Raw genomic sequence first — 13,263 nt, 5'->3', positions numbered from 1 at the left:
GTGTGCAGCTGACACAGAGATACATGTTTTCATGGCAAACTCAGGATATGTGCCAAATCATTCTGGCCAATTTATCCTAGCAGTCAGTTTTAGCTGTTTACCCTCCCCCACCAGAAGACTTTCCAGTTCAGGGATATCTTGTAGGAATCAATTTCAAGTGGGTAGAAAAAAAAATGGAATCATTAAATTTTGTTGAAGTGAAATAATTTCCTGAAGAAGAAATTCTAAGGTATTTGCTAAACTTCAGGGAGGAATCTCTTAAAGTTCCCCGTGTATTCTTAAAGGTAATAACGGTTTCCTAAAATCTTGCTGTGCTGAAGATTGAATTTGTAATATACTGGAATATGAATTTTTTTTTATGTCAAGCATTTTAAAGGTGTTTTTAAAGACATCAAGGTCTCCATTTCAATAATATAAGAGACACCAGTTTCCTTGACTTTCCGCTGGCAAAATTTCTACAATTATAAGAGTATTATAATCTTAAAACTTACTTCTGATAGAACAGTTTATTATGATTATTTACTATTATTATCTCTTAGATGTTTGTTATTGTTAGCTGTTTATTGTTGTTAGATATTTATCTGTTATTAAATACCTATTATTAGTAGATATTTACAATAGAGACTCAACAAGGTAAAGGCCTTGTCAAGCCTCTAGAGGGGGGAAATAATGCCTTAAGTTTTAGATTTCATATTTTTTCATTTTCTGTGCTGCCTAGGTGTGTAGTTCTGAGCTTCATATTAAGTGTTAGTGAGCTCTCTTCACAGAGTAGGTAGATAAAACAATTTCTTTTCTAGCTTGATACCAAGGACAGTCCTTACAGGTTTCAGGCCCAAAAGCATAAACAACAGTGGACTGAAGAGAGAAAACAAGAAGGTTGGGACTTCATAACCTGAAGCTGTAATTGAAAAATTAACCTCAATATGCAGATGGACCAAAACTTATAAAAGTGTGAAACCTTGTGACCAGTCATTCATTTTTGTGACCATTTTGGGTCCATCTTGGGTGTAGCCCTGGCCATGCTCTTGTACTGCCCAAGGTGTTCTAGGTCAGCCTTCTCAAGGCATCAGTTCTTTGGAAAATTGATAATAGATTATACAGGACAAAATGGAGTTTCTTGGTGGTTAACAGTAGGAGAGTTTACTAATACAATTTTACTAGGATATAGTTGTCTTTAATAATCTCAAGTAGTATACATTCTATTAGTGAGCAAAATGATCAGAGCAACTCAAATTTCGCTACATAATTTAATATAAATTTTGTTTATAGGAGAAAAAATCAATGCCTCTGTCATTATTGCCTCCTTATTTTTCCTTTGTTCACAGGGCAACATGTTTACTTTTCCCCTTTCCGTTCCTTTTCCACTGAGATTTCTGATCTTCTCCACTAAAATAACTTTTGTACTTGAGTTGAACTATAGCAAAATTCTAAATCAAGCCGGATTAAGCTCCTATATTGTAAGACTACATCATTCCAGAAAAGAGATCAAGCTTGACCACAGAATCAAAGAAACTGATTTTGCTGTTAACATATCTTTTCCCTTACTTCACTTATTGTAGAGTTCCAAAATTTCAAACAAGTAAGACGGTTGGTGGTGGGTGGGCAAAATGACACATAAAATAGTAATACTGTTAGAGCAATTATAATAACAGATTGGAAAGAGGTACGCTGCTTCCTTGAAAAATACATAGGAAAAATGTTAAAGGAATGCATGCTGAAGCATCTGAGGTGATAACTAGCTGAATTCAGTTTGTAGACCAGACGCTTCACCAGTGTCCTTTTGTAAAATAGTAACAAAAGGTACACAATCAGTAACACTGTAAACTGATGAAGCTACACAAGGAGAAACTGCTATTTCTCACAAGTGATATTACATTGTTTCATTACAGTGGAATTACTCATAGTTTATATCAGATTTAATCGCTGAAAACCCATTTTTCTATTACAACCAAAATAACACACACAAAATAAAAAAACTAAAGAAAACAGAAGATACTACTATTTTTGGAAGGCAAAATCAAGTCTTCATTATTTTCATTCTGAGAGATGAAAGCTCTTTAAATTACTGTACAAAAAGGTCACCGGGGAGTGACTTTTTGGGGTATTTAGCCACTGCACTTTCAGATATCTGGATCCACAATGCCATTTCCTTGGGAGAGATGAAAATTTACCTTGTCGTGAGGCTATCTTGTTTTTTACACTGAGATCTGGGTAAGTCCCAGGTAACCCCTTATGAAGCTGACCTACAGATTCAGCAATGAAGAACTGAGATCAATTCAATTCCTTAACCCCAAAGAAAAGTAAAAACAACAAGTCTGTGAATTTTGATGAACTTTGTCAGAATAGGAGACAGGTGACCTCTCTGCTGAGAGAGAAGAAATGGACATTGATTTCCTACAAACACTTTCTCCTTCCATCACCAGAAAAAGTACTTTAGCCAACATGCTCATGTTATGACAAATAGTATGGTCACATTTTTACTGATTTTAAGTTATCTACCTTGGTTTCCCAGAAAAAGAAAGTTACTACACAGCAGTGATCCACAATATGAAAAGGCTTAGCAGCTGTCCATGCTCTTTTCCGTGAAGAGTATGACTATTAACACTGGACTTTTAGTTTGGCAATGCATATAATACGATGCAGATAATAAAAGCAATGTAAATGTGGAAAACCAGATAATTGGGTCATTTTCTGTTTAATGTGTGTTCAACTTTTTCTCCCAAATGATGGGTTTGATTTTTTTCAGGTTAATATTGTGGGAATCTTGGAGAAGTTCCACTGGAACGAAAAAATATTTACTGATTAACAAATCCTGCAATATTTAAATAAGGACAATTGAACAACTTAATCAAGAATTATAATAGATTAACTGATAGATTACTGGAGGAATAAAGTTTTATAAACAGAAGATGGACGGTAAAGACCTGAAAGAATCTTCTGAGTTCATCACTAACTGTAATTTTAGTGAAGCCAAAGTTTACAGGAGTCACAGCAACCATCCAGTAATGAAAAGCTGCCAGTCCTTTTGGACAAAGACAGAATCTGTTTTCTTTTACCTAGCCAGGATGTTTAAGAGGTATCATTTTTCATCTAATGATTATTGGACTCTGTCATATTTCCCATAAGAGGAAAAATGAACTCTTCATTCTGTTAGTCAGATGAGAACTATCCATCACTTCTAAAAGAAACAAGAGATTGAGTCTTGTTCCACAAAGTAGACTTTATCAGATTAAGTGATGTTTACTAAAACTACACCTCAGTTATTATGCAGATTTCTATTTGTTCATATACATGCTTAATTTCCCCCAGTTCCTAATCCCTTTCAATTCTAAGCATAGGTTTCATGTCTGTGGGAGAGATTAATTTGAATGCTACCATCCATATCTCCACCAGCTGAGAATGATTCGAGAAATAAAGCTGGCAAATGGAATGTGCACTCCACATCATTTCTGAACAAACTCTTACTGAAGTTACAGAATACATTAAATGGTAGGATAAGACTGTTACAGACAGGAAAGAAATCAAGATCCCACAACTGCTTGAAGAACCTCTGATCAGGTATGCCAGCCTGGAGCTGGCTGAAAACAGAAAAGATAAACAACAGATTACAGATTTGGAAAAAGAGGAAAACTCTACAGATACATACTTTTTTATGTTTTCCATTAGCAGTTTCTGCACAGACATTACAACAGAGTGGGAGCAAGGTGCTGTTACAGACCACCACAACTGTACTCACTCGTGCTTCAGGCCATGACCAATGCAGGGCAGTTCCCCGCATTTTGCTAAAAGCTGTTCCTTTCACTGCCCCCACCCATGACAAAGACCCAGCTTGCTTTAAACTCCAAGTGACCTCTGCCACTAGAGGGCTGCACTTTATGTGATATTCGCCCTTAGACCTTCATTATCACTGCTCCAAGCAATTAAATAAGGAGGAAAAAAAGTGCGTATTCTGAAGCATAGTTATAATAATTAATAATAATAATAATAATAATAATAATAATAATAATAATAACTTTCCTTAATACTAAGTGGGTATTCGTTAAACGTTGACTACGTGCAGATATCCGCTTGGTTAAGTAGAACTGCAACTAAGAAACTAGCTGAGAGGCTAGTTACTTGGTTAAATCTAACTTATTTAAAAATAAGCCTGTCTTGAAAGTATAAAGAAATCTAAAACTACTAGAAAAGTTGAAAAAGCTTGTCTAAGTGGGATGGGAGATAGTGTAGAGGGAAATCATTAAACAAAAGGCATTCTGTAGAGACAAGGGGAGGCACTTGTGAAACAGCTGTCAGTAAAGAAACAGGCTAACACAGGACAGACATCTGCTGAGTCTGAGGAAATTAGGTTTCAGGATTACCACTTTTTCCTCTAAGCTTATGGAAGCTAGATACACAAACAATATAGACACTTATCACGTTAAAACCTTTTTTTATTCCACTCTTTAATATTTCTGTTGTTAGGATGAAACAATGCTTTTGTTTCAAGAATGCAATCAAATAAATGTTTTATAAACTAATTGGAGATCCCAAAGGGAGGACTTGCAGGTGCTGAATCCAATCAGATCTGTCACATAATTAAAATTGGTGCAGGGGGCACAGTAAAACAGATGTGGTCTAAAAACCAGAGAATTGTTTGTTTCAATGTTGCTACAGATGAATGGGACGTAGTCGGTGAGATAAAGGGAGCAATGTTATAATTTATCCAGTTCCACTGCGGAAATTGACTCAAGATGGCTTAATTTGAACATCGTGGTTTTTATTTTTGTCTTCAAAAGTTTCTGTAAGACATTTGCTTGGTTTGCAAATAAAAAGAAGCCTCTTAGGACTGATGATCCTACAAACTGGACCTGAGATTTACAAGTCATGCCGTGCTCTTTCTGGCTCAAATACTAATAAAATTCTCTGGCTGTAACTTAGTAAAGAAAATGGAAGAGCTAGAACCAGTTCCCAGTTTGCTGTACCATAATTGTGTCAGCAACTGCCAAGGTAACAGAAGCCTAGAATTTTATTTCAGTCAGTAAACTAAGCAATTATGAGTCAGAGTATCTAAGATACAAGGGGTATATGATGAGTAAGAAAGTTCCATTTTTATACAATCGTTTTTCTGACCATATATGCTATCAAATTGTTACTGAATCTGCTGCATCTATTTCACTTGCTGGCAAGGGGGATAGATATCACATTCCTGGAACACAATTCCCAAAGAAGTCATTGAAAGTTTCCTACGTACAGTGCTGGATTGAGTTCTTAATTTGTGAATGCATTTGGGCAAGAGCCTGTTTAGATGTTAGTGTGTGCACGGTTAAATATCCTATAATGCATTACCTATCTGACTTGTAATTTATAAGCAGAGGTGATGTGCTATATATTATACATGATTTGTGTATTTTAAGTATTAAAAATTGTTTGGGGCAGTATTAATGGCAAGTGATTACTAAAACTAAGGCTGTCTCCCAGGGAGCTTAGAATGGAAATTTGATTTCGTCCACAGCCAGGTTTTAAGCTCGTGTATTAGGAGGAATCGAGTCAGCAGCCATGCCGCGCACACACACACATCAATACGAATTTAGCACAGAGCGTGGTGTAGCGCAATAAACACACGTTCCTGAATTCTGTACGGAATTGATGCTCCACTTCTGACCACTACGGCCACAGTTACAGCTGTTTGAGACTCTTTTTTCAAAGGAAACGAGTCAATAAATAACAAATAGTCAAATAGTAAAAATGCTTTCTTGGTGCACAGACAATTCCCCGAGCCCTGCTTCCCCATCCCCCCGCATCTTAAAACGTTTTAATCTTCCACCTGAATAATTTGAGATTTGTAAGCAGAAATAACCTTCGCCGCAGTGAATCTTTAAGTTCTCCACGAAATATTTAGGTAAGCAACGCGGCTTTGTGTCGCACATCTCCGGCTAGACCGGCTGTCACAGCGCAACAATCCTATCTTTATTAATTTCTTTCCAAGCCTGCGCGATGCAGCCCGGCGCGTCCCCGGCTCCGGCGCGGAGCGGCAGCGCTGTCCCCCGCCCGGCGGCCGGCGGGGACACGGAGCGAGGGCCGCACCGCCCGCGCCGCGCGAGTGCTGCAGCCGGCCTCGGACGTGTCCCCGCTACCCCACCGCCTCCTCGGGCCATCGCAGCCGTCCTCCCACGCAGCTGCGGGCCTGCGAGGCGCAGCGCGTAACCCAGGTGACGCCGCATCACGGCGGGGACCCTCCCGAGGCGGCAGCCGGCCCCCGCGCACACCCGCCCCGCCGCCGCCCCCGCCGCAGAGGTGAAAGCGCCCCCGCCTTCCCGCAACGGCTCTGCCGGCGGCGGCCCGCCATTGGCGAGACGCTTCAATCCCAGCCTCTCTCTCTTTTGTTCCGATTGGCCGCATCTCCCGCCCGTCTCCCATGGAAACTCCGCCCTTGTGTTTTATCACCCCCCCTATCAAACCCCCCCCCCCCCCCCCCCCCCCCCCCCCGCCCTCGAAATCCCCCGTCCTTGTGCCCCCTCCCATGGTTCTAACCTCTCCTGCCTTTAGGGTTTCTGCGGTGCAGCTGGGGGTGGCGGCCCCAGCCCCCAGCCAGCCGCCCGCGGTGCTGGGGCTGGAGCGGAGCAGCGCCGCACCACCCCGGCAGCGATCCCCCTCTCCACCCCCGTGCACACGAGCCCGACAGCGAGGGAGGAGGGCACGGGAGCCCGGCAGCGGCGGGCAGCTGAGCCGCAGCGTCAGGCGCGGCACTAGGGCGGGCAGGGGCGGAAGGGGGCTCAGAAACAGCGTGAATCATCTCCCACTCTCTCCCTCGCCCACCATTTACACCGCTCGCTCCCTCCTTCTCCCCCTCCCTTCTTCCCTCCCTCCCTTCCCACCGATTCTGTCTCACTCGTTCTCTCTCCCCTCCTCTCCCACTCACTCTCTCCCCTCCTCTCCTCTCCCACTCACTCTGTCCTCTCCTCCTCCTGTCTCACTCTTTTCATTCTTTCCCCTCCTCTCCTCTCCCCCTTTCTTTTCCCTCTCTCGCCCCCCTCGTTCCCCTGTCTCCCTTCTCCTCATCTCCTCCTGACACTGCACTGCAGCTGCTCCTCCAGTCCAGTCCTGCCCGCTTCCCTCCCTCCTTTCCTTTCCCTCCCCCCGGGTGCCAGATAAACAAGGCGCGCAGCATCCTCGACAATCCCGATCTTAGCTCTACATTTTCGAAAAGGACAAGAGAACGGGACGAGCCCCCTCCCCTCCTCCTCCTCCTCCACCCCCTTCCTTCTCCTCCTCCTCCTCCTCCTCCTCCTCCCCCCTTCCCTCCCTGCCCCCCCACCAGAGAAGGGAAGAGACAATTCTCCTCCGAGCAGCAGCAAACATGATGGCGGCAGCTCCCATCCAGCAGAACGGGACCCACACCGGGGTTCCCATAGACCTGGACCCGCCGGACTCCCGGAAAAGACCGCTTGAAGCCCCCCCTGAAGCCGGCAGCACCAAGAGGACCAACACGGGCGGTGGGTATATCCTCTGTCACCTCCCTCCCACCCCCACCCCCCCCGCCCAACCCACCCACCTCTCCGCTTCCCTACCTGCCTGCCTGCCTCTTCCAACCCCCCACCCCCCCCGCCCAAAGATTCCCATTTCTCTAATGTTATCATTCATCAAAATGGCGTCGGTTTTCAGCATCTACCAGTCTTTTTATTTAATATCCACGCTGGGGCTGCACAGCCGTGACCCTACGGAGGCGAGGAGGGAGCACAAGGGGCTCCCGCAGCCAAGCTATCTCCCTCGCCCGTTTAAGGATGGGCGACAATAAATGGCAGCTGGAAGGAGACGGCAAACGCTCTTCCCTCCTTCCACATCCTCGGGGTCGCAAGTTGAATTTCAGCCTTGCCGTGCGTTTTCCTCTTCCTTGGCCTCACTTCCATTGTCAGCGCGTACACGGCGTGTGTTTGCCGTGCCGAGCCGGGGGCGAGGGCTGGCTGGTGGCGGGGGGAGTCGCCCCTCGGCTGCGGGGACTCGCTAGTTAACATCCTGCTGTTCCTGGAGGAGATGAGTTATAACGGGACGAGCATCTCCTTAATCCGTTTGCACTGGAGTCGTCATAACAATGCACGGAGGCAGAGGTGAATTTATTTGCCCAATGTTGAGAGCAGCGGTCTGGCTATACGTAGTGCATGGTTCCCCAGCTATGGTAATACGGGTGGGCACAACTGTCACACACAGGCACTTACTGAGGCGCTTTGTAGGCTCTGGGAAGAGAAGTAATGTGAACTCGGATCATTTCTTCTGCTTAGGGGTAAAAAAAAAACAAAACCCAAAGAACCAACTTTATGAAACGGGTTTCGTGATATTTTGATAACCATGACAATGGGACATTGCCATAATTGCTAGGGAGACCACAAGTCTGGGGAGCCAGCGTATCCCTATTGCCTTGCACTTCTTCAGAGACAGTTATGGAAAGGTCCTCAGACTTCAGTGTAGCTAGATTTAGCAGTGGCACGAGGGTACTGAAAATTCTGCAGTTTCCAAATCAGACTGGCATCTTTCATTCTGCCCTCCACTCATTCTATATTTTTTTCCTATTTCCATGGTATGCTTTAGTGCTGGTGATGGGTAGAGGACTGGCATTGTCTAACTTGTCACCTTTTAAGTGTATTTAAAATAAGTGACTTAGGCTTTTGATCAATTGGGAAAAATTCTTCTTAGTGTCCTTTAATTAATGAGCTTAAAAGAGATCATTGTCGCTTAAGAAGTGCTAAAGGAATACATGAGGATTACTTAGGCAAGTGATTCCATCCTCACCATGTTGAGTTGTTTTCTTGGCAGTGGTTGAAGTGCTTGGAATAAAACCCCACATTTGGGGTGGGTTATTTGGTAGCAGAGTAGTCGTTTTGCTCACTTAAGAAGAATGCAAGCAATAGCTAATTGCTGTTCTCATGTGTTTGCTAATGACAAACAAATAGCCCATTAGAATTTACAATTTGTTCTTTCCTGGTTTTGTCATTTCTTTTGCAGTATTTCCAAGCAAGGTTGTAGTTGTCACCAACCACGTTTTCATGCAGGGCTTTAGTTTTTTTTTAAAGGGTCTGATCATTTCTGCATGCTGTGGTTACCATTGCAATAAATAAATAAATAAATAAATAAAAATCTACCTTTGAAATGTAACTGCAATATTATTCTTTTACTGAATTAAGAAACCTATGGGGGTTCTTTGCTTAGAATAAATGTAGGTATTTTAAACTGTCAAAGGCATAGTCTAAACATGTATAATGACGCAACTGGTTAGATGTAAATGCATGAATTAGTGGAGGAGTTTAAAGATGTAACCTTTTGTTTATTTGTGGGCCTGGGGAGGAAAAATGACAATTTAAAAGCCATATTAACCATGCATATCTCAATTTTTCAGAGGATGGCCAGTATTTTCTAAAGGTCCTCATACCTAGTTATGCTGCTGGATCTATAATTGGGAAGGGAGGACAGACAATTGTTCAGTTGCAGAAAGAGACTGGGGCCACCATCAAGCTGTCTAAATCCAAAGATTTTTATCCAGGTAGGTGCAAAAATTAGTCAATTCTTTATTTTTAAATTCCCAGGCATGTATGTACATGTCAGTGTGTTTCATATATTGATGGTTAAGCTTCCAGTGCAGCAGGAAGCATTATGTCTCAGAAAAGTATGTTTCAAAGTGCAATAGTGAATATAAATATTCTGTCTGTTTTGGTGTATGGAATGGACTGAACTGGACACTAACTGCTTGAAATAAGTTGAAAGTAGTTTACAATATTTCTACAAAAGATTATTTTCATTAACACTGATTGCTTTATTTTTTATTAGAAAAATTCTAGCTTTGAGGAACCAATGTGACAGGTGGCGTAAAGATAATTGTTCGTTTGAAGTTTCCAGACATTGTAATGACAATTAAGCTAGAATGAGTAAAAATGAGAGACTGCCTCGTAAAGAATGGGCCATTTACTTTAAATCCATTATGTACCTTCTTTCTGCTTCACTGCTTTGTTCATTGGCTCTGGAGTGAAGTAAAGAGGACAAGTGCTGCTCTTTAGATATTCTTTATATTATGTTTATCATGATGGTGGAAGAAAGCTCTATTATAAAACTGAAATAGTTTGGATGAATAAAAAAATTAGTATTTAATATTAGCTGTATTAATGCACATGAAAAGTTTTTAATATTTTAGTTAAATAGTAATAAATACTTGAATTAGCATTCCTCCTTTATAAGACTTCTGAAGAGGGAGTCATATAATGACAGACAAGATTTTAGCTTCTGCAGTTGAATAATTGTTTTTTTTTTCCTAAAGATGAACAAATTAGTATTCTGTAATTGAACTTTGCTCTAGAGGACTTTCTAAAAATTGATGCAAAATAACATAGCTGACACTTATGTGTTTTGATTTTGTGATTTTGAAGAGTAACTGGTGATTTAGAATTGAGTTGACTAGTTGTTGCTTTTTTTTTTTGGAAAATAAGAGCTGCTTTGCATTTGTTCTATTTCAACAAGACTGAATTCTACAAATTAGCAAAGGCAGTTGGTATGGATGTAAACAGAACACTAACACTGGAGCATTTAGTTTTTCTGTCCTCTGACTATACTGCCAGCCAGAAGTGGAAAACTTTTCATTAACAGAGATATTTTTGTCTATTTACAAATATGATTGTTGATGTGGAAATTCTGATGCACCTGTTGTACATCTCCTTAATGAATGTAGTTTATAATACTTAAAAGTCAGAGATTGAAGTGTTGCATGTAGATTTTTTCTCCTGTTGAAAGTTACAGCTTATGAACTGGTGCTTGTTGCTTTTAAAGCTTTTTTCTTTTTTACTTTTTTTAGAAAGCTAGTAAAAACAGGATCCTTTATTTTGAAAGGTATGTTAGGATAAAAAAAAATCTATGTAGGATTGTGAAAACTCTTGGAAGAAATAAAAGCATTCTAAAGAGCCTGATTGCAGAATTAATAACATAATCTGGGTAAAGAGCTGCAATAGTAAATTAAATTCACTGTCAATAGATGAAAATGAAATAGATTTTCTGCATTATACATGAGGGGTTATCAGATATGCAAGGATGTTACAGAAAATTGGTGTTTATGAAGAATATTCCAAATACCAAATTATGAGTCTTTTCATTTTACTACAGTTTATTTACACTCACTTGGAAGGGACGCTCCAAAGATTAGATCTTTTGTTCAGTGCTCTAGTATGGTTCCTCTGTTTTCTGATTAAATGAGAATTACTTTTTTTTTGTGTAGGAAATCGTAAAGATGCATCACTAGTAGCAGAAGAACCTTTGAAAAATAAAAAATTGCAAGTTGGAATGATGTGAGAAAAACGTTTGCGACGTGAACATTTTCTCCCTTAAAATCAGCAGCAATAATACAAGTAACTAGGGCAGGGACGCTCAAATATTTTCACAGTAACAGGTGCAAACGAAGTTCCAGGTTGACTTTATACAGTCTTCCTTGAATTTGCAGCCACATTGTGTCATATGGAAAGTGAGTGTTTTAAGGAAGTTGGTGACTGATACCTGCTGGAGCATGGAACAGGGATGGGAAATGGATTCCAGTGTGGCTAGCTCTTGTTAGTATGTCTGTTTGCGTCTGACCATCAGCCCATGGAATTTTCGGAGGTCCTGTCATTCCTTGAGCTGATGGCTTTTGGGTTTCTTCCAGACTCTCTTGCTCATATAACATGAGGGAATACAAACCTTGTCAAAGAGCTAAGATAAAGTTATGGTTTATTTTTGCTATGAAGTTTTTTAAACAATTACTGTTTTCCTAATAGATGTTACTTAGTCCTTACCTCTGATGATTACCTCTGATGCTTGTGACTACAAACATGTTTAATGTATGTTTCGCTGTGGAATGTTCTGTCGTTGAAGCTTCTGTGAAAGTTTTCTGTATTTCCAAAAAGTTTTAGAAAAGTGAGTAAGTTCCTGTTTGGAAAGGAGGAAGGTGCTTGTAATACAGAAATTACGAGTAGTTCCTATGATCTAATAGTGTTTTTTTCTTTTCCCTCTGTGATATAGGACTTCAGTATGCAGACTGGTTTCTGTTGGAATTATTTTTGTGCGTCAAAAGGTGACATAATTACTGAAGAATTATATGGCAGCTCTAATTACAAGAAATTGAAGGAAAAAACAGCTTTGCATTGAACATTTTAGTTTACAAGATAGGAAGCAGTATACAAATACATTACTGTCCACAGTTTTATTTTTGAGTACGCAATTTATTGTTCTCTTTTCAGGTTACCTGCTGACTTTTTCTTGTTGTCTGGGCTCCTGCAATTTGGCTTTGGATATTCTGATTCTTTTCTGTTTAGGCATGTCCCCCAAGATTAGCAGAAATAAAACTAAAATGGCAAAATATGCCCTACTTTTAAACTGAATGGTGCTGATCCTTCTGCATAGGAAGTACAGTGGGTATTGACTACTAGGTTTTGGTTCAGAAATTAAATACAGATTTAGCCAACTTGATAAAGAAAGGGGCTATTCTGTGACACTATTATAATGTGTGCTTTTTTGAATAATAGAAGAAAGATGATTTCTGTTGTCTGAAGCTGTCATTGCTTATGTGTTTCTCCTTCTGCATTTTAGTGAGCACCGGACTCAAAACTGCTCAAGCCACGTACATTTTTCCCTTGCAAACGCTGCCGTACACTCTCTCTCTTTCTTTCTCGTGCACGCACTCTCTCCCTCTCCCTCCCTCTCTGTGTTCCCGTCCCAGTCTCTCACAAATGCACACACATGCACAAAATTATGTTACATCACATCATGTTGTTTATCTTGCAACAGGATCTTGCCTGGTCTGAACTTGGTGCTTGAGTGAAATTGAACTTGGTCAGTGTTTTTCAATTTATTGGAATATGATGTCATAGGTGTACTTAAATTAGATCATATCAAGAGAAGAGATTAATAAAAGCATAATTAAATGGGGATAAGGTTTTACTGGTTTTAGCAGTATGTTAGATGTGTTGCACTTGTAGCAGATTTCTGGACAGTAGTTACATCAATGTTTGGAGAATATAGAAGGTGGGAGTTTCCTCTCCCATCTCATGCAGATGGTGTATGAAGTATTGTGTGGCTATTTTGTGCTTTCACCAAGAGACTTCTATTTTTAGATGTTTTCTGTTTAATTATCAGATGTTTTTTTACTCATTCATGTGTTATGGGAGATAGTCTAGCTAATCTTTGTGCCAGTGCCCCTCTGAAAAGTCTCTTATTCTGACTCTTAGAGACCTTTCAAAAACATTGAATGTGTAACTACCACATAAAGTTACAGGAATTTAT

General features: G+C 40.7%; 1 protein-coding gene across 5 annotated transcripts in view; it reads left to right on the top strand.

The window, feature by feature from the left end:
• Positions 1-6,489: 6,489 nt before the first annotated feature.
• The window catches only part of NOVA1 (NOVA alternative splicing regulator 1), a 142,312-nt gene continuing 135,538 nt past the window's right edge, over positions 6,490-13,263 (top strand). The window contains exons 1-2 of one of the 5 annotated variants that reach the window (XM_088057467.1): positions 6,490-7,472; positions 9,368-9,511. In XM_088057467.1, coding sequence (XP_087913593.1) covers positions 7,337-7,472; positions 9,368-9,511 — 280 coding nt within the window. In that variant the 5' untranslated portion in view covers positions 6,490-7,336. Of the gene's footprint in view, positions 7,473-7,992; positions 8,085-9,367; positions 9,512-13,263 lie in introns of those variants that run through there. The other 4 variants (XM_005520319.2, XM_014249843.2, XM_088057469.1 and 1 more) reach the window with 4 other exon arrangements.

This window comes from Pseudopodoces humilis, chromosome 7, assembly GCF_049639895.1.
Source record: "Pseudopodoces humilis isolate 2021_Gansu_Grassland_sample_001 chromosome 7, ASM4963989v1, whole genome shotgun sequence".
Taxonomy (NCBI): domain Eukaryota; kingdom Metazoa; phylum Chordata; class Aves; order Passeriformes; family Paridae; genus Pseudopodoces; species Pseudopodoces humilis.
The sequence above is the reverse complement of the archived record's forward strand: the minus strand, read 5'-3'. Positions and strand labels throughout refer to the sequence as shown.